The sequence below is a fragment of the Manis pentadactyla genome, chromosome 4, assembly GCF_030020395.1.
Source record: "Manis pentadactyla isolate mManPen7 chromosome 4, mManPen7.hap1, whole genome shotgun sequence".
Classification (NCBI taxonomy): Eukaryota; Metazoa; Chordata; class Mammalia; order Pholidota; family Manidae; genus Manis; species Manis pentadactyla.
Genome location: NC_080022.1, coordinates 383,457 through 406,634, shown reverse-complemented (window position 1 = coordinate 406,634; position 23,178 = coordinate 383,457). Strand labels below are relative to the sequence as shown.

The 23,178-nt window shown below is 62.0% G+C and overlaps 2 protein-coding genes across 3 annotated transcripts; one reads left to right on the top strand and one right to left on the bottom strand.

Moving 5' to 3' along the window:
* Positions 1-7,005: 7,005 nt before the first annotated feature.
* Positions 7,006-9,405, bottom strand: B3GALT6 (beta-1,3-galactosyltransferase 6). Its single transcript, XM_036882814.2, has one exon. The coding sequence runs from the start codon at positions 9,403-9,405 to the stop codon at positions 8,422-8,424; it is 984 nt and encodes a 327-aa protein (XP_036738709.2). The 3' UTR covers positions 7,006-8,421.
* Positions 9,406-9,532: 127 nt separating this feature from the next.
* Positions 9,533-22,175, top strand: SDF4 (stromal cell derived factor 4). Of its 2 annotated transcripts, none has more exons than XM_036882807.2 (7): positions 9,533-9,660; positions 12,155-12,510; positions 16,043-16,179; positions 16,439-16,552; positions 19,942-20,100; positions 20,388-20,563; positions 21,544-22,175. In XM_036882807.2, the coding sequence occupies exons 2-7, from the start codon at positions 12,230-12,232 to the stop codon at positions 21,718-21,720; spliced, it is 1,044 nt and encodes a 347-aa protein (XP_036738702.2). In that variant the 5' UTR covers positions 9,533-9,660; positions 12,155-12,229; the 3' UTR covers positions 21,721-22,175. The 2 variants fall into 2 exon arrangements, with proteins under 2 accessions (XP_036738702.2, XP_057355558.1); XM_057499575.1 differs by having other exon boundaries at positions 9,557-9,660; positions 12,202-12,510.
* Positions 22,176-23,178: the final 1,003 nt, after the last annotated feature.

Below are 23,178 nucleotides of genomic sequence, written 5' to 3'. Positions count from 1 at the left end.
GGCCCCGGAGCAGCTCACTTCCCAGAAGCGCGTCTGATCGTGAGGCGTCCGCTCTGCTGTCCTGGAGGCTCCTAGAACGGGGACTTGGGGCCTTAGCCCGACTGCCCCTGACCTGCCCTTCCTGCCTCCGGCCGGCTCTAGGGCACTGGGGGCGGGCCTGTGTCCGCCGGCTCCGAGCCTGACCCCCCAGCGTCCTTGCTGCTGGGTTTGATTGCAGACAGGAATGTGGGCGTCTGGCTGGGGAGAGCCGGAAAAACCTCTTGGGGGCCAGGGGCAGCAGCCAGGGGATAGCCAGGCCCAGGAGTGGGGCTGTGTGCTCCTGGCTGGGAGCAAGGAGGCTGCCTGGCTCTGTGCCCTGTGGCTCCCCCTTGGGGCTAAGGCTGGCAGGAGAGGCTCACCCACCCGGCCTGGGCCCTGGGGTGCCTGGGAGGTGTGTGGAGCCTGGCCCTTTGTGGCCAGGCCTTGCTGTGAGTCTGACCAAGTCATTGTCGTCAGGTTGGGCCTGGGGCTGGGAGGGGGGGTCTTAGCCATGGGCCGTTCCCAGCCAGGGCCCTCTTGGCGCACCAGGAGGTTCTTACACCCAGATCAGGTGTTGTAACCCCTGTGGCATGGGCCAAGGACCAGGAGTGGCCTGGGGACATAGAGTGGGGGCCTGTAGGGCCCTGTGCAGACGGCCCTGCATGTACCTGGGCTCCCCGTGTGGACCCCACTATGTCTCCCCGTGTCCTTGTGGCCTGAGTGTCTGGGTGATGGTGGTGGGGCAGGGGGTGACCTCTGCCAAGCTGGAGTTGCCAGGTGCCTCTGGAGCAAGCACAGAGCAGGTGTTTATGACCTGGGGGGGTCAGTACCCGGGCTTACGAACGATGGTGGCTGGGGCCCTTGGTGTCAGCTCTTCTGTTAGTGAAGCTAGGAAGACCATCATGCTGAACAGCTGGGCAGGTGGCCACGGAGCTGCCAGACCCCAGGTTGTGACATGCTGCTTCCTGGGCTCTTGCTGGACTCACTGCAATGGCTGGGGATCTCAGGGATGGGGACAAGGCAGAGGGGGTCCTGACCCCTGGGGAGCCCCGTCTCATCTGAGGCCTTCATCCTGCGTGCAGTAGTGCTGACCTAGGACTGGGCTATGGCCAAGAGACCTTTTGGGGATGAGCTGGGGACGCAGGGTGCTACATCCTGGAGGGGCCTTGCTTATGGAAGGGGCTTGGCTGGTGTGCCCTCTGGGCCCCAAGTTCTTGCTGCTCCAGCTCTGCATGACCTCAGGGCCCTGCTCCAGCGTCAAAAAGGGGTTGCATCTGCAGGCCTGGCCCTGGAGCTGACCTGGAAGCCGAGGCGTCTGGCAGCCTGGGGTCTCCCGCTGCCTAGCCCCCCAGAGCTGGGTCAGGCAGGCTGGGAAGCACGTCCCAGTGTTGGGGACACACCCCTGACCTGTGCCTGTGCCTACTGCTGCCACTGGGAGTCTGACAGTGTGCACAGCAGGCCTGGCCCCGGGGGCTCGGGGACAAAGGGCTTTTGTTCAAGAGACTTTGGGGTGCAGCCCCTGCTCTGGGGCGGTGACTCACTGGGTTCCTCTGGTTTGATAACATCAGTTTTGCAACAGCTGGCGTGTCACACACACCTGGGGCAGTGTTGAGGGCAGGTGGGACCCCCGCCTGTGCCTGTGGCCCCTCCAGGCTGCTCTGTGGGGCCTGGGTGTGTGAGGGGGTGGCGGCAGGAGCAGGAGTGAACAGGAAGGGGTGTCGGAGGCCAAGTGAAGTGTCTCCAGAAGCTGCCACTTAGCACGCGCCAGCCCTTCCACCCACTCACAGCAGGGTGCACCAAGGCCAGACTCCGGGAGGCACTTCCAGGCCTACCTGGGGAGGCTGGAGGGGTGGGTGGGGCCTGCCTGGGAATGGGACGGGGGTGGGCATGCGGTGCGTCTCTCCTGCTGCTCACCGTGTGGGACCAGGTAGGTGGCTGTGGCCGGGGTGCAGGAGCCCCCCGGTGGCTAGGCTGCCGAGACCCTCAGACGCCACTGGCGGGAGGGGCTTTTCTTCTCCTCGGCTCACCGGCTGGGTCAGGCCTGGGTCCGCGGGAGGTGGGAGCTGGGTGAGGGTCCTCCCTGGGTGCCCGTCCTGCTGACCCAGCCACCCGTGGTGTTTACTCTGGAGGAGTGGCCGGCTGCTGCCTCGCTCCCACGGCCGCGGCCCCGCTTCTCCCCAGCCTGGAGCACCACCCGCATCACAGCCAGCTGGCCGCTGCAGGGAAAGGGTAGGTAGGGGCTGAGGCAGGGGCAGGCAGGCCCAGGGGTGTGGGGAGAGGGCTCTGACGTCCAGGCCAGCCTCTGCCCCTTGCTGAGCCCCCTGTCCCCATTGCTCCGGCCTCCCTGGGTTTCAGGCCCTGCTGCCCACCAGTTAAGAGAGCCGCAGGGTGGGGGTGTGTGCTGTGGGGTAGCCTTTAATCTCAGAGTCACGTGGAGAGCCCTTTGTAGAGACCCTGACCCTCCTCACCTGCTGGGCGCCCCTACATTCCTCCTTTGAGATAGCCAAGCAGCATCCCTCAAGTGTATGTCAGGGGAGGAGCAGGCGCCTGCCGGCCAGGTCTCCTGAGAGCAGCCTGGGGAGACTCCCGCTAGGACCCTGCCAGTCAGGTGGGGTTGGGCAGACCCCTGGCATCTGCCTGTGCTCAGAGCAGGTGCCGCACCTCAGCCCAGTCTTCTTACTTGGGCTGCTGAGTGGTATCCAGACTGAGATCCCGAGCTCCTGGGACCTCCCAGAATAGGTACCCCTGGCCAGGGCCTGAGGTCCCTGGTGCCCTGCCTCAAAGGAACTGATCTTTCCTGACTCCACCCACTTCCTGTGCCCTTTCCCAGGCCCCTTGGGGGACTGCGCTCCCCGGGTGGCACTGTGGTCCCCACCTAACACTTTGGCTGTCAGCCTCCATGACTCCCACCAGCCCTGGGAGAGCGGGGCCAGGAGCCACGGTCCATGGGATGCCCATGAGGCCAGGCTATAGGCCTCCTGGTCAGCAGCCAGAACAGAGGCCAGGGGCTGGCCTGGGGGCAGACAGGAGAGGCCCACTCATGGGGCTAGCTGGCCCCATGGCCCTCTCCTCTCCTCCCTGCCACTCTTCTTCCCCTGCCACCCCTACTCAGGCCACCCCACCCACTGTGCCCCTGCCAGTGGGACCCCACGGTGGGGAAGGCTTGGTCCTGGGGAGGAAGGGGTGAGGTGGACCCCAGCAGAGGGGGACCCAGGGCATGCCGTGGCAGGGGGAGTGCAGGACTGGGATGCACTGAGGTGGCGTTCTGTTTGCCTGTGTTCTGTCTGCAGCAGCACGGGGTGGGGTCACCTATGGGCGGGGAGGCCACAGGGGTAGTGCTGGGGCTGCATAAGGCTGCAAGGGTCCGGGTGGGTGGGGGGCCAGCAGCATCGTGGACAGGAAGGCAGGAGTGGGCCTGGGGACCCCCAGCAAGGTGGTCATAGGATGGGCAGGTGCCTGGGCAGGCGGGGGCCAAGAGGGGAGTACTGGCCCCCCATCAGATCCCGGGCAGAGACCCAGCCAGTGGGGCACAAGGGCCAGGCTCCTGGGTGGAAGGAATGTGGGGGCCAAGCAGCCAAGGGAGGCAGCGACCATGGGATGTGGGAATGCCCAGGCCTGTGGCCACCACAGGCTCCTGTCCTCCCAGCCCAGAGGCTGGACAGAGGGAGGACTGCCTGATGGCAGGGGTGGTGCTGAGCCCTGGGAGGCAGAGAAGGATGGGCCTAGCCAGTGGCTGAGTGCCAGTCACACTGCGCCTGAGTTGGGAGGGACAAGGGAAGGTGGGCGTCTGGGGCTGTGCCTGTCCAGGCCGAGTGCCAAAGTGGAGGCTTTGAGCAACAGAAATGTGTCCTCTCCCAGCTCTGGAGCCAGAAGCTGAGGCCAGGGGCTCAGCCAGCTGCTCGCTCTGGGCAGAGCCCTTCCTGGCCTCTGGTGGCCAGCGTGGCATTTGTCTGCTCTGTAGCAGCATGTCCGCCATCTCTGTGTCTCCTTCTCTGCAGGTCTCTGTCCTCTTTCTACAAGGGCACCAGTCACGCTGGAGTAGGGCCACCCTAAACACCTTGTCTCACCTTAATGGCATCTGCAAAGACCCCATGTCCAAGGACGGTGGGGGTGAGGAGGTGAACACCCCTTTGGGGACATAATTTAATCCATAGCCAAGCAAGGCCCCACCCAGTTTGGTGGACAGATGGGGACCTCAGCGAAGGTCGGAGGGCACGGGGGGGACACGTCTCCGGGAGGACCCGGGCACAAGCAGCACTTTGCATCCTGAGGCTGCATTCAGGGAGCCCAGGGGAGCCTCCCAGGCCAGCCCAGTACCTGAGCCGCTTTGGGGTGCTGGTTGCAGCTCTACTTCCCAGCTGCTGCTTCTGGGCAGGTAGGCCCAGCAGGCAGGCAGGTGAGGGGCTCCTTGTTCCTGGGGCAGTCGTGCTCTTAGTGTGCGGTGGGGTGTGTGAGGGGTACAGCACAGACCCAGGGATAGCCAGGCACTCCCGAGAAGCCAGGGATGGCGAGAGACCATGGGCAGTGGCTGGGGGGGCAATGAGGGGACACATGCAAGATGGCCAGTGGGGCAAGAGGCCTGAGGGTGGGAAGGTGCATGTTGTGGTGGGGGACAGGCAGCAGGGCCAAGGGGTCTGAGTGCAGCCCGAGGCATGATGGCACCCTGCCCACCCCTCCTGCTCCAAGTGCTAGGCTGGGCTGGTCTCGGGTTCCCCGCAGCTCCCAGCAGCCTTGCTGCTCCATGGCTAGGTCGGGGGTGGCAAAGGGGGCAGCTTCCACAGCCCCCACCCTAATGATGTCAGCATCTTGGGGGCTGCCTGGACCCCCGCCTGGCTCTAGCAAGCTGCCATGGGCAGCCAGAACCTGGCCCCCTGGGTGATGGCTTTGAAACTTGAGGGGTCTTTGAATCTGGACGTTTCTATTTTTATCACGTGCACATGGAGGCCAGGGACCTTCTGAAGACCAGAACTTACTGGCCTAGAAGGGAGACCCCTGCCACCCTCTAGGGTGGCTCAGGGCTGGCCCACGTGCACAGGGATAAGAGGAGCAGCTCTGGTCCGCGCACTGGCCTGCAGGATCCAGAAAGGCCTGGGAGCCCCCCAGAGCTGAGGGTGGGGCTTGTCTTCTCTGGGTTTGCTGGAGCAGGGGGGTCCCCCCTTCCCCCAGCCTTCTGCCTTTTCTGTCCCATGGTCTCCTAGAGGTGCGTGTCCTGGGCGAACTCCCTGCACTGTGGCCCGTCTCCCCCCAGCCCCCACTGTGGCTCTGGTCCTTCTTTTGTTATGCCGCACCAGGTGGACCCAGGCTCAGGGGAGTCTTGAGGGGCATGGGGAGGTCTTGGCTCAGATCTGGGGTGAGAAAGGGTAGATGGTGGGGTGCAGCCCCAGCCCCAGGTGCCCATCTGGGGGTGTTCCATTCGCTAGGTGCCTCAAACCTCACCTCCCAGAGCCCCACCATCTCCCATGCCTGCCGTCCTGGGGTGCTGCTTCCCGAGTGCCTGTTTTATTAGTGATGTGATACATATTTTTGAATTAAAACATTTACTGTTGAGATAACTGTAGATCCACATTCCCTTACCCAGGTTCCCAATGGCGGAGTCTTGCAAAAATATAGGACCTGGTCACAGCTGGGATTCTGCCCAGGCAAGATGTGGGACATTTCCATCCGAAGGACCCATCCAACACCCCTCCCAGGCCCCTGAGTGAATCTGTCCCATCTTTGTAATGTCACAGCGTCAATGTGTGTGGTCAGCTCAGGGTCTTTTTGAAATTTCCTTTTCAGTTTGTTCCTTTTTGAAATTTAATAGCTAGGTCATGCAATACAAAATTTCCATGTGGTAGGTCACAGGTCAGAACTGGGTGCATGTTGGCACTTTGACACAATTCACCCAAATGTTAAAGCTCTCGGGGCCCTGCGCACATGCTGGGATTTTTAGATTTTCCACAGGGGCCGCTGGGTAGGCATCTGGGGTCTGATCTTTGGCTCAAATCCTGGCTCTGCTACTCTAGCCACGTGGGCCTCAGTGAGACAGTGCGGCTTCTCTGAGCACCTATTCCTCCTCTGGAAAACAGCTGTGCGCACAGTGACTCCTCCCATGCTCCCAGGGTTTGATGGGCCATCCAGGTAAAAATGGTTGGCAGGAATTGGGTCCTACTGCGGTCAGCAACCCTCAGGAACCTCCCCCCTCATCTGCAGGGCTGGACCCCATTCTGCTCACCCTGGCGTTCTCACCGGGATCCTTTCACGGTGTACACAGGGCCAGCTCTCTGTCTCCAGTACAATCAGAGAGGTCTCACCTCATCCTCAGAACACTCAGATCTCTGCACCTCTCTGGTCTAGCCTTGATCTAAAGGTGGGAGAATCGCTTCCAGGTCACCAACCACAAGACTGCCTTGCTTCTCTCTGGGTTGAGACCCCGAGTTCTGGATGTTCTACCTTGAAACAGAAATAATTCAAACCTGCTGTGATGGACTGATTGTGCCCCCAAAATTCAAACTGAAGCCCTAACCCAGGTGTGGTGACATTTGGAGTGGGGCCTTGGGAGGCGACAGGTTTAATGAAGTGTGGGGGGGCCACGATGGCCTTAGTGTCCTTACGAGAAGAGACACCAGAGAGTGTGCTCTGGCTCTCCCAGCTGCAAGCATAGTGGACAGCAGCTGTCTGCACCCCAGGAGGAGGCCCTCTCTAGTACACAGCCCTGCCGGCGCCTTCCCCCAACTCTGGTCTCAGATGTCCAGCCTCTGGGGCCTGGAAATGCCACCTACAGCTTCAGCCCTCGGTCTGTGGTGTTCCGTGGAGATCATCTGAGCTGCTCAGACACCTACTCTTAAAATCCATGGCCTGACAAAAAATACGGCAGTGTAGTCTATGTGAGACCCATACTCCCCACTCTGCCCCAGGCGGGCCGTGGACACGGGGCTGCACGGCCTGCTCAGGACCTGGCCAGAAAACCCGTCAGACCCCAGAATGAAAATACACAGCATCGCTCTCCACTGGACAAGGCTTGCAGGAGGCTGGGGACCACTTTATTCTACTTTTGCAATGACCATGGTGTTCACTGCTCACATTTAATGGGGGAAAAGGAGACCCCCATCTTCTGAGGATGTTCAGGTACATGAGAGGCAACTGGTCGGGGTGCATGGGAATCCTGTCTCCAAAAGGACCCCTGACTGGCAAAGCCTGTTTTCTTAGGACAGACTTTGGGAAGTCTTATCAACATCTCTAAGGGTCCAGATTCCTGGAACTTGAGGCCAAAGTTAAAATAACAGACGTGGGTGTGAGACACACTTGCCCCGAAGAAGCCTTAAAAGGGAAGTTTTCTCAGAAATAGACAATGGCAATGACTTAATGTGTAAACTGAAAAGAAAAATGGACAGTTTTGAAATTCTTCCACGTTTAAACACACACACAGTGCCAGGGATACAACTCAGGCTGTCAGAACAGATTAATCCACAAATTCCAAGTTCTGACAGGAAAATCTCTTCTTAAATATTAAAATACTGAAGCCCGCTTACTCCCCAATTTAAGCTCTTTTCTATACAAATTTACAATATTTATAAATAAATCACAGGCAAGCACTGAATTATGTTTACCAGGAGTCCGCTCCAGGGCAACACCACTAAAGCTAATCAACACAAGATGAAGCTAAATCTTAGACTCACACACGACGAATGGCACTAGCATGGGACATAAAAGAAGGTGATCTAGCCCAATGAAGCGACAGCAGCTTTGATAAGAGCCACTGGATTGCAACACGCAGGTAAGTTGCAACATGTGAGGGCCCAGGGTCAGCTCGCAGCAGTCTGAGCTATTGGTGCAGCGGTTTCCCAGGAGCAAGGTCAGTGGGGTGGCTGCAGGGTGTGAGGTGGTCCCCACTCCAGAACAAGTCGAAATTCCTTCTTTGGGGTCAGGTTCCGCATGGGCCCGTCAGTCCCCCCCTCTGGCTCCTTGCCCCTGCCTTTGGAGAAGACACCCAGGGGACAGGCTAGGGGCGGAGCTGCAAGCCCCTGCAGACTGGGGAGGTTTGGCCTGCAGCCACATCCCAGGCTGGGCAGCTCCCCCATCCAGGCCAACGATGGCTGAAATCCAGGGACGGGATATTGTTCCCCGGACATGATGCATCGCCTTGGCAGGCTCCAGGGCTTTCCCAGATCCTGCACAAAACGTTCTTGAGCTGAACCGCATGTATGATGGGTGCACCCAGCCGAGGCCTAGGTGTTTCCCACTGTGCCTGAGAAAGCCGCGGCGGCCAGGGGACAAACCAGGTCCTCCCGAGGGCCGGGCTCATCACGGACAACCAGCCGGAGCCTATCAGCTCCGCCTGCGTAAGGCCAGCGGGAGGCCCCAAAGGACTCCGGCGGCGGCTGCGCTGAGAGCCCGCAGCCCGGCGCCACGCGCCCCTGCGGCTCAGGGGATGCCCTCCTTCCTCTGGCAGCACTGCGAGGGCGGTGCGGACCAGTCGTACACGTAGGAGAGGCGCAGCTGCACCTCCTGTTCGCACAGGCGGCCCTCGCGTGTTAGTGTCCGGTGCTTCCCCAGCATGTCCTCCGGACTCTGCTTGTGCGTCACCAGGTACTGGTTGCTGCATCCGCGAGACTTGTACTCGGTGTCGAAGCGCGGGTCGTGCTCGCGCTGCACGTCCACCGGCGCCAGCCAGGCGCCCAGCGATACGTCCTCGCTGTGCCAGGCGCGCAGGTACTCGCGGCTGAGGCGCAGGTAGCGCACCAGGTCGGCGGAGAGCACGTAGCCGCCGCCCAGCGCGTATGGCAGGTAGTAGTCGCAGAGCTGCCAGGCGGCCTCGCGCCAGCGGCCCCCAGGCTTGACGCGGCCGCGGCCTGAGAAGAAGCCCCAGTAGAGGCGGCGGCGGCGCGCGGGGCTGCGGGCGCGCAGCTCGGCCAGCAGCGCGTCCAGCCGTGCGAAGGAGTCGTCGTCCGCCTTGAGCACGAACTCGAAGGCCACGTGCTCGTCCAGCCAGGCCAGCATGGCCAGCACCTTGGCCGTGAGGTTCTCGTAGGCGTCGCGCAGCGCGGGCAGCAGCAGCAGGTCGCCGTGCCGCTCCTGCTCGCGCTCCAGCGCGCGCCGTTCCTCGGCGCTCAGGCCGCCTGTGCCCACGGCGAAGCGCGCCCACACGTCGTCCGGGCCGCCGCGCCGCGCCGCCAGCCACGTGCCGCGAACCACGCTGCGCCGCTCGGCCGCCCGCGGCGCGCTGACCACCAGCACGGCCAGAAAAGCGTCGGCGCGCGCGGGCGCGGCGGGCGCGGGGCCGCGGGAGGGCGGCGGGCCGGGGCCGCGGGCCGCGCAGCGCGCCAGGTAGAGCAGCGCGGCGCCGCAGGCCAGACCGCCCAGGCCCAGCGCCGCTCGGCGCCGCCACGCGCGCCGCAGCAGCTTCATGGCGCGGGGCGTTCGCCCGCTGGCGCGCGTCACGGGCCGCGCGCGCTACCTTCGGTGGTCCCACAAGGGCCGCGCGGCCGCTTCCGCCCGGAGCGAAGATGGCGGCGTCGGCGTCTGCTCCCGGGGTCGCGCCGGCGCGCGCCGCCCGAGCCCGCCTCTTCCCGGAAGAAACATGGCCGTGGCCTAGGTGGGTCCGGTTCGCGGCGTCACGGGCGCTCGGCCCCGCTCGAAGGATCTGCGAGGGGAGGGAGTCTGGTAAGTGAGGGCTTGGCGGCGCCGTCGGGAGACGGAGGCTGGAGAGGCCGGTCGGAGGGAGTCGGGGGACCTCTGAGCTGTGCGCGTGGCCCCCGACCAGAGGGCTCGGCGAAGCCCCAGAGTCCGGTGTTCACGCCGGGTTCCGCCTCAGCAGGTGGCGATGGCGACGTCTCGGCGCCCGAGCCCGGCTCGCCCCCCCTCCCGGCGGACCCCCGCGGGGCGGACACGTCGGGCCACTTCCCCGCGGGCGAGAGTCACCCGGTGCCCTTGCAGGCGGGGCGGGCTGAGGGGTTAGCGCGGTGACACCGCGCCCAGCTCGCCTTTTGTGCTGAGCTAAATAAATCCGGGACCTCCTGACAGCTACACCCCTACTTTTGGGTTACTTTTCAGGCAAAGATTCTGTGTGCTTCCGGACACGTAGATTCAGGCGCTGACTTTGTTCTCTCAAGGAGCAAAGTGCAGTCTGTTTGGACCCAGTGGTTTTATGGCCGCAGCTTGGGTGACGCCCACTCCCGGGGAAGTCTTGTTTGTTTGTACAGCACCCCAGTAGCGCCGGGCCTGCAGGAGAGGTCACTGCCGCAGGACAGCAGGGCCCTCCGCCCAGTGAGTGCCTGCATGCCAGGCTCCCTGTCTTGCCAGCTGCAGGCTTGCACAGCTGGTGGTGCATGGCTCGTGAGGGGCTGCTTTTCCTCCTGGGTCCACCTCAACGGCCACCCCAGTGTCCTCGCTTCGGCCTGCACGCAGCATCTCCGTCCACTGTACTACCCGCGGCGGGGCTGTCAGATCGGTGCCGCCCCAGGCACTGCCTCCTGGTTTCCGCCTGCTCCGGTTTTAGGGTCACCTCCCCTTTATTGTTACCGCAGGCCCTGTGTGGTTTTGTTAGTGTGAGCTTTTGCAGAACATTGATGTTTTCAGGGACACATATATTTTGGTATAGCAGAAATGCCTGTATTCACCCAGTTTTGTGGAGTGCCTGCTGTTAGCAGTGTGACAGCTGCTGGGAGAGGAAGCTAGGAGGGTGTGCCCTCGAAGGGCGACGGGAGTTCCAGTAAAGTGCTTAGGGTCAGTCACAGCCCTCAGTGCACCAGGGGCAGCTGGCGGCTCTAGGGGGCGTGGGGGGATGCAGGTGTCTGAAGACCTGGAAAGAGGGATGTGAGAGTTACTCCCTCGAAGGAATGAGACAGGAGTTCAGAGAGCAGATCTCGGTGAAGAGCCCAGATAGTTTGGGTCCGGGAGACTAACGTGCAGTTGTCACCTGTCCCTGGAATGATGTCAGAGGAGGCATCAGAGAAGCGGACGGTGGTGTCTGCGAGTCTGGGAGAGCCCTGGCCCGGCCTGCCTCATGTGCCCTCAGGCTGTGGCGTGGTGGCTACTCTGCCCGGCGGATGCACTGTGGCCCCTGACCGCTCAGTGCCCAGGTTGGCTGCACAGGCGCCCTTTTGAGTGTGCCCAGGGTCACAACCATTGCTAGCCAGGGGGCTTCCCTCTGCTGCTGCTCTCTGTAAAGACTCAGGGGAGGTGGGGCCTAACCTGCACCTGTACACCTGTTAGGGCCAGCAGGTGTTTGCCAGGTGGGCAGACTATGGGAGGAATCTGTTAGGTAAGAGGCAGGAAGGGGCTAGAGGTGCCTTTGAGATGCGTGACGGCACGGAGGCCTGTGAGTGGAGGCCTGGAGGAAGCTGGGGTGTGAGGGGAAGCAGGAGGCCCAGGTGGAAGGAGCCGAGGGGGGAGACTGGGGTGGCCCAGGGCTGGGCGTGAGTGCTGTTATGTGGACAGAAGGTTGGCTTTGTTCCTTTGCTGCCAGGCCCAGGCAGATATCCTCGCATTCCTGAGAGACATGAACATGGACATATGTGCATGTGTATGGGCTACATGTGCAGGTGTGTGCATGCCTGTGTACATGTGTGCTTGCCATGTTTACCCGTGTGTGTGTGAATGGGGGTCATCCAGATGGGCCGGTGGGAAGAGGTTGGAGGCCTGCTGGGTGGTTTGGGTGTTTGCGGGCACCAGGCACAGTCCTCATAGAGCCCTGAGGGACAGGGGCTTCCCATTTCCTAGGCAGGGAAGGCCAGGCGACTTAGCCAAGGGCCCAGAGCTTACATACGTGCTGAGTGGGATCTGGAGAACTAGTCACTGTGACGCTGGGGTCAGCCTTGATGCCGGGAGGGATGGAGACAGACCGTGCCAGGAGCCGTGCTGTGGGCGTGGAGGAGGGCACTTTAGTGGTGCTGGGCAGCCCTTGACATGGTGACTGGTAGCATGCCCAGCGTGGGCTCTGTGAGCCGAAGACTTCTGTTTTACGTTATAAGGTGGACCCCTTAGGTGACAAGGCTGCACTGGCTCCCTCACACGTTGGCTCTGTGTCCTTTTTGCACGTCATTAACTGTCGGGGTTGGGCCCCGCAGGCAGCTGGCCTGCATCTGTGCTGGGGACACAGCCTGGCAGTGCCCAGGGTAGCAGTGGGCAGGCTGTGATTGCTTTTCTGGTCTCACAGCCTCACCGGCCCTGCCGTCTCTCTCTGGCTCCTCGCCACACTTGCAGGCTGTGCTACGCCTGGACCCAGGTGGCCATGGCATCCGGGCAGGACCTCCTCTGGCTTCTGGGAGTCGTCCTTCTGATGGATGCATCTGCTCGGCCTGCCAACCACTCGTCTGCTCGGGAGAGAGCGGGCAACAGGGAGGAGCGTGAGATCCTGCCCCCAGACCACCTGAATGGGGTGAAGCTGGAGATGGACGGGCACCTCAACAGGGACTTCCACCAGGAGGTCTTCTTGGGAAAGGACACAGGCGGGTTCGAGGAGGATGCAGAGCCGCACAAGAGCCGGAGGAAGCTGATGGTCATCTTCTCCAAGTAGGTGCTGGGCCTGGGGATGCGGACGGTGGTGCTGGCTGCCCCCGTGGTCCTGTCCTGGCCTCGCGGTAAGGGCCTGACAAGGGCCCCCTGTGCGGCAGGAGCTCAGGCGCACACTGGGGGAAGGAACCCTCTCTGGTGGATGATGCGTGGAGTTTGCAGCGTTGGAGCTGAGGAGCATGCTGCCCTGAGCTGGGGCCCTGTGTCAGGAGGGGCTCAGAGGGCCAGCAAAGGGGCTGCCTGGCCATCCCAGGACTTCAGGCCGGGAGGGCTGCAGGTTGGCCTAGAGGAGTGCCCATCTGCGCTGCATGGTTCCGGCCAATGTCTGTAGACATCTGGCAGGGAGGTGGTCCCAGTGGGTCGAAATACCATTTAGGTGAACCTTGCTTGGGGCAGTGACCCGTAAGGTGTGGGGCGGGCCGCAGGTGACAGCATGCAGGGTGGGCGTACAGAGCTGGCGATGGGCATGTGGTGGCTCACCGCTCTTTGTGGCATAGCATCAAGCTTGTGTATGTGTAGGTGAGTGCCCATCTTTTTGTGCAGGCCTGGAGTCTACAACAGATTAAGGCGATGGGGGTGCAGGGCCCATAGGGTGGGGTGCTCGGGGTGGGCTATCCTGTGCACAGTGGTGAGGAAGGCATGAGGATTGGCCTGTGGGGATGAGGCAGAGGACAGGAGCTTGGGGGTTCTTGGGAGCCGTGCTCAGTGTGTCACAGCTTCAGCAGGGTGGGAATGGCACCCATGGTAGCTTCCAGACAGGCCAACTTGCTCACCAGCATGCACCTGATGGGTTTCAGGGTTCCAAGCTCTGAAGTACTGGCAGTCATGTGCTGGGACCCGGGGCGCGTGCCTCAGGGGTCCAGAAAGGAGACAGAAGGGAGCTGGGCTGCGGGGTCCTCAGTGAGAACACGCTGAGGTCACGTGGGCTGCAGGCACGTGTGGATCACATGACCTGGCTTTCTAGCCACTGGAGGGAGGGGAGGGTCTTGTGGCCAGGGCATGAGCTCAGGACAGTGTCCCACCTGGGAGGCTGGCACCACAGCCCCGCTTCCCGGGTGATGTGGGAACGGAGGCCTGGCACTCATGTGGGTGTCTGCTCTTACGGGTGGACCCGGAGCAGGGGCAGGAACCCAGGGGGCTGGCAGGGATGAGCTGCTTTGGGGAGGCTGCATGTGACATGTCCACTTGCTGAGCTAGACATCGGGATGCCCAGTTATGAAGGGGAGGTCAGGACCAGCACCAGCAGGCATCCTTGGCATAGGGTTCAAGTCTGGCACTGGGTGGCAAGTCCAGAGAGGGCCACCAGGACCTATGAGGGTCAGAGGTCAGGAGAAAGGGCCAGAAAAGGAGAGACCAGGAGGAGGGCGCAGCAGCCATACTGCTGTGTGCTGCCCAGTGTGGCCTTCCTGGATGACTCCCAGCATTTGGGGAGATGATTTCTGTCATTTGACGTGGTTTCCTGTTTCAAGTGAGCAGAGAAAAGATGCTGTGGAGGGAGCTGCCAGGTGGCAGGTGGCTCCTTGGTGATCAGATGATGCAGGCCCACAGGGGGCCTCAGGCTGGCGCCTGTCCTCTTGTCTCTATAGTGCCCCCGGTGGGGCTTTCCCGGCCGGGTGTCGGCAGCACAGGTGGGGAGGTGTGCTGGGTCCTGCGTGCCCTGGCCCTGGGGGGCCCCAGGGCCAGTGGAGGCGTGGACAGGCCCCCAGTGGGGGCAGGGGCTGGGGTTCAGAATGCTGGGTGGAATCACCAACTTGCAGGAAGGCGGCGGTGCCGGCCGCCATTGCCGCTTCCCCAGACTCTTTCTGAACTTGGTGCATCTGCTCACGTCACGTGTTTGTTACCCATCCTACATGTTTTGGGGTTCCAGTCATGGAGCATCTGACTTCATCTGTTTCCTCAGTGGTTGCGTGTTGTCTGGCTTCTGCCTGCGGCCACAGCATGTGCACATCAGAACCCAATTTTGAATAAGTGAAAGTAACGTTGTCACGGCATTTCTTAAATGACGTTTTCTAGAATGATATTAGATTTGCAGAAAGCCTCCAAGATAGCCCGGCTTTCCCGTGTCAGCATCTCACACAACCACTGCACGCTTGTTGAAACTAAGCCAGCAGTGCCCCGTCACTGTTACACCCAGACATCAGATGTCGCATGTTTCCTCGCCGTTCTCTTTCTGCCCCGGCCCCCGCCTAGGGTCCCGCAGGGCATTGAGGCTCACATGTCCTTTGTCCCCTCTGGGCCATGACGGTGTCTCGGACTCTCCTATTTTCCATGCCCTTAGCAGTCTTGAGGCAGATGCTCACGTGCTTTGTAGAGTGTCTCTGCTTTGGGGTTCGTCTGATGTATTTTCTCCTGGTTAGACTGGGGTCGTGGGTTTTTGCAGACAACGCCCCAGAGGTGAGGTCACAGCGGGGCAGGGCACCTGGGGTTGGCACAGTCACGGTGTGTCGACCTGCCGCCTGGCGCAGCTGGTGGCTGCGGGGCGTCTCCTGCGCCCTCCTTGTCCTGCGCCCCGGGCCGTGGCCCCACTCATCCAGGCAGCACCCTCCGGGCATGGACCTATGCTCCGCCTCCCGCTGTGTGGCTGGGGATCCCGAAGGGCTCTCTCCGACTGCCCAGTGTCGCTGGTCAGGCCCTCGCCTCTGTGGCTGGGGCGCCTGGACACTGCCGTAACTGCTGGTGATCTGGCACCATGCTGTTTGTTTTGCTGCCCATGTCCCAGCCTTGGCCATGGGGAGCGCTTTCATTTGCCATGGTGTCCCTGTGAGGGGTCCCCACACTGTTGTTTTGGGGCTCTTCCTTGCCTCCTGCACTGCCAGGTGCTCCAGGCTCGTCCTCTGGTGCCCCTGCCTCAGCCCTGGACTCGGCTGCAGCTTCTCCGCAGGCTCTGGCTTCTTCCATTGCAGGAGGTGTTTAGAAACCCGCGTCAGGGTGCTGGGTGTGCGCACTGCTGCTAGGGTGTCACTGCCCCTGGCCCCTGCATGGACAGAGCTCTGTAACATGTGTGTATTAACCTTTGTGTGCTATGTGCATATGTGTATGTCAGCCTGTGTCCACATGCATATGCACTAGCTGCTCACACGCAGGAGCACTGCCCCCCACGCATGCGCACATGGGCATTGCTGTTGTGTCTCCGTCCATACAGGCAGCACTTGCTCTGCATCAACTCTGACCCTGTTTCCAGGAGTTCAGTGGACTTGTGCCCCAGTGTCTGGGCTTGTGGATTTGGGTTGATACTTCTGTCCTCTGCACAGCAAGGGGGGGCATATTAACCCTCCCAGTGGTCCCAAGATGGGTGGGACAGTGATGCCAAGCATAGTGCCCAGCCCAGCATTCCCCAGCTGCCCTGGTGCCCTCCAGTTTCCCCTCTGGCCCCTGATATTCTCCCAAAGCTCTCCAGTCATCCTGGCATTTCTTGTGTTACCACTGGGTGGAGTGTCTGTTCACGGCAGTTTCAAAGCTGTCCTGTGGAGCCTAAGTCCCTCTGTCCGTCAGAGCCCGGGGGCCTTGCCTCACAGGACTCATCTGCTCGCAGGGTAGATGTGAACACGGACGGGAGGGTCAGCGCCAAGGAGATGCAGCGCTGGATCATGGAGAAGACGGCCGAGCACTTCCAGGAGGCTGTTGCTGAGAGCAAGGTGCACTTCCGTGCCGTGGACCCTGATGGCGATGGTATGCCCACCTTGCCCCTGCCCTGCTGCCTGCCAGGAGAGGCCAGGGCATGGTGGGGGGGGATCTGGGCCAGGAGGAAGTGAGCGCCATAGAGGCCCTCACAGAGGCCGCCCCTCAGCTCACCCTACCAGGGGCTGGGGTGCTGGCCGCTCCCTGCTGCTGCCCCCCTGCCCCCAAGGCGCAAGGGCCCCTCGCGCGTGTCCTGCCTGCACACGTCTGTTGTTAAACACGTTTCTGACCTGTTAGTCTGCTCTTTCAGGCCACGTGTCCTGGGACGAATATAAGGTGAAGTTTTTGGTGAGCAAAGGCCACAATGAGAAGGAAGTTGCTAAGAAGATAAGGGATGAGGAGGAGCTGAGGCTGGATGAGGAGAGTGAGTGCTCAGGACTTTGTGACCCCGACCCTGGGGCTGGGGGTGCGAACAGGAGGAGGCTGGGGGGGCAGGTGGGGAGGGAGGGGAGGCAGGTATGGGCCCTGGGGTGACAGGTGTGAGCCCTGGGGGGGGCAGGTGTGGGCCTTGGGGGAGGCAGGTATGGGGGGAGGGGTAGACAGGTGTGGGCCCTGGGGAGGCAGGTATGGGCCTGGGGTGACAGGTGTGAGCCCTGGGGGGGCAGGTGTGGGCCCTGGGGGAGGCAGGTGTGAGCCCTGGGGGGGGGGGCAGGTGTGTGGGGAGGGGTAGGCAGGTGTGGGCCCTGGGGTGGCAGGTATGGGGGGAGGGGATGGCAGGTGGGGTAGGGGGAGGCATGTGTGGGGGTCCTGGGACCTTACCTCGTGGCCTGCGTGATGGCGGGGCAGGGCATGGGGTGGGCAGAGCTGCTTGGCAGAGTTGCCCCTTTAGGGCTGGCTCACCGACCAGAGCTGGATGCTGAGTGCTGGCCAAGCTGGCCAAGCCCTGGAGTATCGTGGGGGGTGATCATGGCCCGCTGGCAGCCCCTGTGCCCTGTCACATCCCCCAAAGGCTGCCTGCAGCCTGGACGGGTGGTTTTCAGGTTTTATGAAACCCTGGTGGCACCTGGGTCCTTTCTCCACTCAGTGGCTGTCGCCTGCCATCCATGGTGTCTAGGGCACCGCCCGCTGAGGGATCGTGTGGGCAGAGCTCCTCTGCAGTGCCCTGGTACCTGGAGGAAGCTGTCTGCCTGTCGTGGCACAGCCCTGGCCTCCCTTGGGCCCTCCTTCCCTGCCCTGCTGCGTCAGGATTGCAGCCCTGGCTTCTCCCTTCGCATTGACCCTGTTCCCCCTGGGCTTCCGGAACGTGACTGACCTCACGCTGACCCTGCCTGCAGCCTTGCTATAATGGCTTAGGGCTCCCAGGGGTCTTCCCTGACTCCTGTGTTTTCTACGCAGTGACCGTGGTGTCTGCGGACGAGGTGGTCGTCTCCCTGCCCGGCCTTGTGCTCCCCCTCCCATCCCATGGCATCAGCATGGACCTCCGGTGCCATGAGGAGGCTGGGTGGGGGCACCCTTGCCCCGCGGGCCCTCGGTGGGAAAGCTCCGGTTCCTCCCCGCAGGGCAGGGTGTTAGCGGTGGGCCTTTGTAGCTGCCCTTGGCCCTGTGAGGAAATCCACTCTATTCCTAGTGTGCCGGCGTGTTGGTCGCAAACAGCTGTTAGGTTTTGTCAGATGCCTTTTTTGTGCCTGTTGGTAGAAGCACGTGATTTTCCTTCAGCCTGTTGGTATCGTGGGTTGTATTAATTGATTTTGATGCCGAACCAGCTTTGCACACCTGGCACAAATCCCCGTGGTCGTGGTGCGTGGATCTCTTCACGTGTTGCTGGATCCCTTTTGCCAGTGTCCGGTTGAGCTTTTTTGCCCAGAGTTCATAAGGGGTTTTGGTCTGCAGTTCTCTTTCTTTCCAAGGCAGGGTGTCAGGGTCATGCTGGCCTCCGGGATGGGTTAGGAAGCTTCGCTCTGCTTCCATCCCCTGAAGGAGATTGTGGGCAGTTGGTGCAACCTTTTCTGTACATTTGGTGGAATTCACCAGTGAATTCCCCTTTTCTTCTTAGTATTTCTAAAGTGTTTTGTATTTTAATGGGCCATAAAGTATAGTTTTATTTTGTGAGCTAGTTTGAATTTTTTGGTAATAGGTGGATTAAGCTTGTTTCTATTTATTATGTTTCTCCTGTTTTTAACTCTTTGCTGATGTGGGATTTCGAGCCTCGGCCTCCCTTCTCTCAGTGGCTGCTTTTCAGGGAGGCCCCATGTGGCGGCCTGACCCCCGTGTGCAGGGCTCCCCGTGGGGGCTGCTGTTCTGCCTTTGTCTATTCCTGCTCCGTTGGTGGCGTATGTGCAGCTTTAATTTAAGCAGCATCTCAGCCCTTTTCCTGAGCAGCATGAAGTCCCCTTTCCAGGTTCACGTGATTCAGCCAGGACTTTAGTTTTGTCTGTTTTTTAAACACTATGTATTGGACATTATAATTTTCTTCCTAAAATACTCATCACCCTTTTCGTCTTTGTTGTCCTGAGGTGTAGGTGTAGGTGTAGGTGTCCGGAGCGCCCTGAAGGTACTCTGCAGAGGCGCCTGGGGCCTTTGTCCTCCTCCTGCCGGCACTGGCCATTTCACACCGGCTGGGCTGCCAAGGGGAAGTGGGCGGCCGGCTGCCACCCCAGCCGCCGCCTGCTGTCGGGAGCCGTCCGGTGCCCTTTCCCCTCTGGCATGCCTGGAGCACCCGGGAGCTCCCCGGCTCCTTGTCCTTCCTCTGGGGCCTGGACAGGGTGGATCTAGAATGTCGCACTCTACCCTGGGAGGCCCTCAGGAGGCTCCTGAGCTGTGGGGGCCTCTCCGGCCTGGCCGTCCAGTTCCATCTGCACAGCACCCTACATGTTTACAAGGTTCCCATTTCCTGTTCCAGTCTGGGGCAAGCAGGTCTGGGGACTTGGGTCCTCTGGCTTCTGGTGCTGCCAGCGTCCTGGCTTATGGCTGTGTCCCTCCTGGCGCTGTGTCTGCCTGCATCTTATACAGAGACACCTCGAATCTGGGTGACCTCATCTCAAGATCCTTGACTAACTGCAGCTGCAAAGACCCTTTCCTGGGTCAGGTGCCTTTTCAGGCTTCAGACAGACAGCCCGTCTGTGCCACCCCGTCACCTTTGTCCATGTGCAGCAAGTGGGGACAACCAGCCACTCCTGTCTGTTAAGGGAGTTTGCCATTTGAAAGCAGGTCCCCATGGGATCTTCTGTTGGTCAGAAGGCACTAAGGTGCAAGGTGACACACATGGCGTGGGGCACAGTTGTCCCCTGTTGTGACTGGGCTGAGGCTGCATGTCCCTGTTCCCAGCCCACAGCTGGAGTTGGCCTCGTCCTGCCAGGTCTGTTGCTCTGCCGACTGGAGTGACCACTGAGACCTGGACAGCCGCCAACCCCCAGAGGCCCCAGTGCTGGGCCTCCCCATAGAGGAGAGTGGGGGCTGTGGCAGGAGTCTGGGGGGCACCTTGTGGTCACATCTGGAGACTGGGTTCTCCTTCAGAGCCTGGCCCTCCACGCCAGGGAGAGACAGTTGGCCTCTGTCCTCCTAAACACCTCTCTGGTGGGCCTGCCTCCATCTCCGCCAAGTGGACAGCGGCAGCGAGCTGGGGGGCTGCACCTGCGGGGATCTGTGCCTGTCAGGGGTCTGCACCACTGCCTCCCTCGGGCCCGAGCAGTCCTGAGGGTCAGAGCCCTTGGCCTCGCCCACTGCCAGGTCTCTGCACTGGGCGTCATGTCTCAGAACTTCTGATGTATGTGGGCACCCCAAGAGCCCAGACCCTCATGGACGTGCCTCCCTCAGCACAGGAAGTCCTGGAGAACCTGAGGGACCGCTGGTACCAGGCCGACAGCCCCCCGCCAGACCTGCTGCTGACTGAGGAGGAGTTCCTGTCTTTTCTCCACCCGGAGCACAGCCGTGGCATGCTCAAGTTCATGGTCAAGGAGATCGTGCGGGACCTGGGTGAGGCCCAGGCGGCGGGCTTGCTGGCCGCTTCCAGCCAGCCCTCTTGGGGAAGGGCAGCGTGGGCCGGCCCTGGGCTGGGGAGACCCCAGAGGCCGCACAGCCGCCCCAAGAGGGAAGGCGAGGCCTTGCCTGGTGCCAGCGGCCACAGCTGGGTTCCAGGCAGGTCCTGTGAGGTGCACCCATTTTGGTTTGGCTGAAATCCAACAAACTGGAAATCCGGCCGCAGATCCGAGTGGGTTGCCTTTTCCCCCGGGGGGCCTGAGTGCCTACCCCTTGTCCCACAGACCAGGACGGGGACAAGCAGCTCTCGCTGCCTGAGTTCATCTCGCTGCCCGTGGGCACCGTGGAGAATCAGCAGGGGCAGGACATGGATGATGGCTGGGTGAGAGACAGAAAGAAGGAGTTTGAGGAGCTGATCGATGCCAACCGTGACGGGGTCGTGACCGCGGATGAGCTGGAGGTGAGCACAGGGCTTGGGCTGTGGGTCACCTCCACCCAGAAGTGAGCCAGGGCCCTGGGGCCTCCAGTTGTGCCCTTGGTATGGGTCCGCTGGGGCCGGGGGAGCTGTCACCCAGCCCCTTAGTCCTCAGGACCTGGAGCCGGCCAAGCCCTGCGCACGCTGTCATCTGGCAGCCGTGCTCCTGGGCCCAGCCGCGTCACCGCTGCCTTTCGTGCTCAGGTTCAGCGGGAATCAGGGAGCCTGGGGAGGCCTGTGCTGCGGCCGTCGGGGCCGGGCACTCAGGAATCCACCACCTTCCTCCGAAGCGTTCGTTCTCTGGTAGTGTGTGTGGGTGCCGCGTTCCTTCCCGTTGCTGGATGGGTCATCTCACTGCACCCCAGAGTCCTCAGGCCCCTGCCGATAGCCCTGCCCCCGTCTTTTGGGTTGCTTCAGCGCCACGTTGCTGGAGGCTAGTTCCATCCCTGGCCGTGTGCCATGTGCTGTGTGCCTGCTGGCACCCACTCTTCGGGCTTTTCACATTTGGGCAGGGCCTCCTCTCCCGCCACCTGGCCCTTCCCTTCAGTGGTGGAGCCTGCGAGGCAGCCTGGCCCCTGTGCCCACATGGACAAAGGTTGCCTGCCCCCGAGCCACTTCCAGCCTGGCATCTGCCTTCTAGAACATCCCAGAACACATCCCCACTCCTGTCCTACAGCGGTTGGTCTGTCAGCTGGTGGGTGTTGGGGCACTTTCTGTAGCTGGCCTTGGTGTTAAAGCCTGCTGCCGCCTCCTGGCAGAAGTGCTGGCCTCTCTGACGGGGCATCCTCATGGCGCCTGGCCCCCTCCAGGTGGGTCTTAAGGCCCTGCCGCTGCATGTGGGCTACACGTGAAGAAGTGAGGTTGGCACTTGCCGTGGGTGGCCCGGCGATGTCAGGGACATGTGGGCACGGAGTGTCCCAGGCCCGGGTGGCACGGGTGCAGGCACTGACGGCACGGTGCTGCAGGACTACATGGACCCCATGAACGAGTACAACGCTCTCAACGAGGCCAAGCAGATGATCGCCATCGCCGATGAGAACCAGAACCAGCACCTGGAGCCTGAGGAGGTTCTCAAGTACAGCGAGTTCTTCACGGGCAGCAAGCTGATGGACTACGCACGCAACGTGCACGAGGAGTTCTGAGCCCACCCGGCCGGGCCCCCATACACCGCCCCCAGTCCCGCTGCCACCACCACCCGGGGCCCAGGTCGATTAAAGGTGCGCTCGAGCAGGCCGTGTGTCCCCCCACAGTACACGCCACAGGCCGGCTCAGGCCTGGATGCCGCCTGCCCACCCCCAGGGTACGCGGGAGTCCTGGGGCATCACAGCCTCTCGCTTCTGAGAACGCCGAGCCGTTGGGCTGGCCACATCGGGGCCCCGCGGACTCGTCACACCCGTGGGAACAGGCCCCTGTTTCCTTGAAAACTGAAAGATGAAGACAGAACTAGAATGTGCTTTGCTGGAAACCAGTAGCTGGCCCCGGGCTGCTGGCCCCCCAGGCGTGGGGTGACGTCAGAACTGCTCAGCGAGTGTCTGTCCCCAAGGAAGTGCAGCTTTGTGACAAGATCTCTTTAAAATATAGCTGCTTCGTTATCCCAGCGTTGTGTTTTTGTGCCCCAAATACCAAAGTGGCGATCTGGGACATGTGTGGCCAGGGCTCTTCCCTGGAAGCTCTTGAGGTGGGCGGGTTGGTCAGCACGCGGCTCATGGGGCTGCACTGAGGGGAGTGAGGTGAGGCAGGCCGTGGGCCCCGTGGCCAGAGGAGTTGAAGGAGGGCTTACAGGCAGGACCAGCGTCCCTGGCAGGGCCTGTGCAGGTCCTGGGCACTGGGGGCTTCTGCAGAGTGGAGTGGGAGGGGAGTCTGGAGACCCCAAGTCAGGTTCCCCAGGGCCCTGGCCTGGGTGAGCCCGCCTGGGGGAAGGGCCTTGGGAGCCTAGGGTAGAAAGGGGAGGTGCAGGGCGAGCCCCAGAGAGTGGCTCTCTGGGGATGGGCTGGGGCAGGGTGCCATCTGGCTAGACTGGCCCACCAGCCCACAGTGCCCATGCCATCCCAGGCCCTCACTGGGGGGTGAGCCATGCTCAGAGCAAGGCTGGTGCTGGGCAGGGCAGGGTTTGAACGTCTGCAGGTCCCTGGGCCCACATGCCTGCCTAGCTGCCCACCACAGCCCCCCTCCGCCGGTCAGCCCTGCAGAGCCCTGCCCTGTGGCCGTGGTGCCTCCGTGGACAGCTCGCAGCCTGTGGGTCCGCTTGGCCTCTGAAGGCCCCCCTGGGGAGGGGGCTCTGGCCAGGGGGGGCCGGGGGCCGCCCTGGGCTGCCTGTGTGACCTGCCCCACCACTTCCGAGCAGTGTGGGGTGGAGCGCTGCTGAGGAACCGGGGTGCGGTGACACCTGGGCTGGTTTCCAGACAAACAAGAGGCAAGGCTGTTTTCAGAACAGATGGCGGCTGGTGGTGGGCGGGTCCCGGTCCCGGCCAGGCCTGTGCTGCTGAGACGGCTGCGAGCAGGTGTGAGGTGTGGACAGGCACCGCGGAGCCTGGGTCTGTGAGCATGTGGGGACCTGCAGGGTGTGCCCCGCGGGTCAGCCCTGAGTGGTCGCTCCGTCA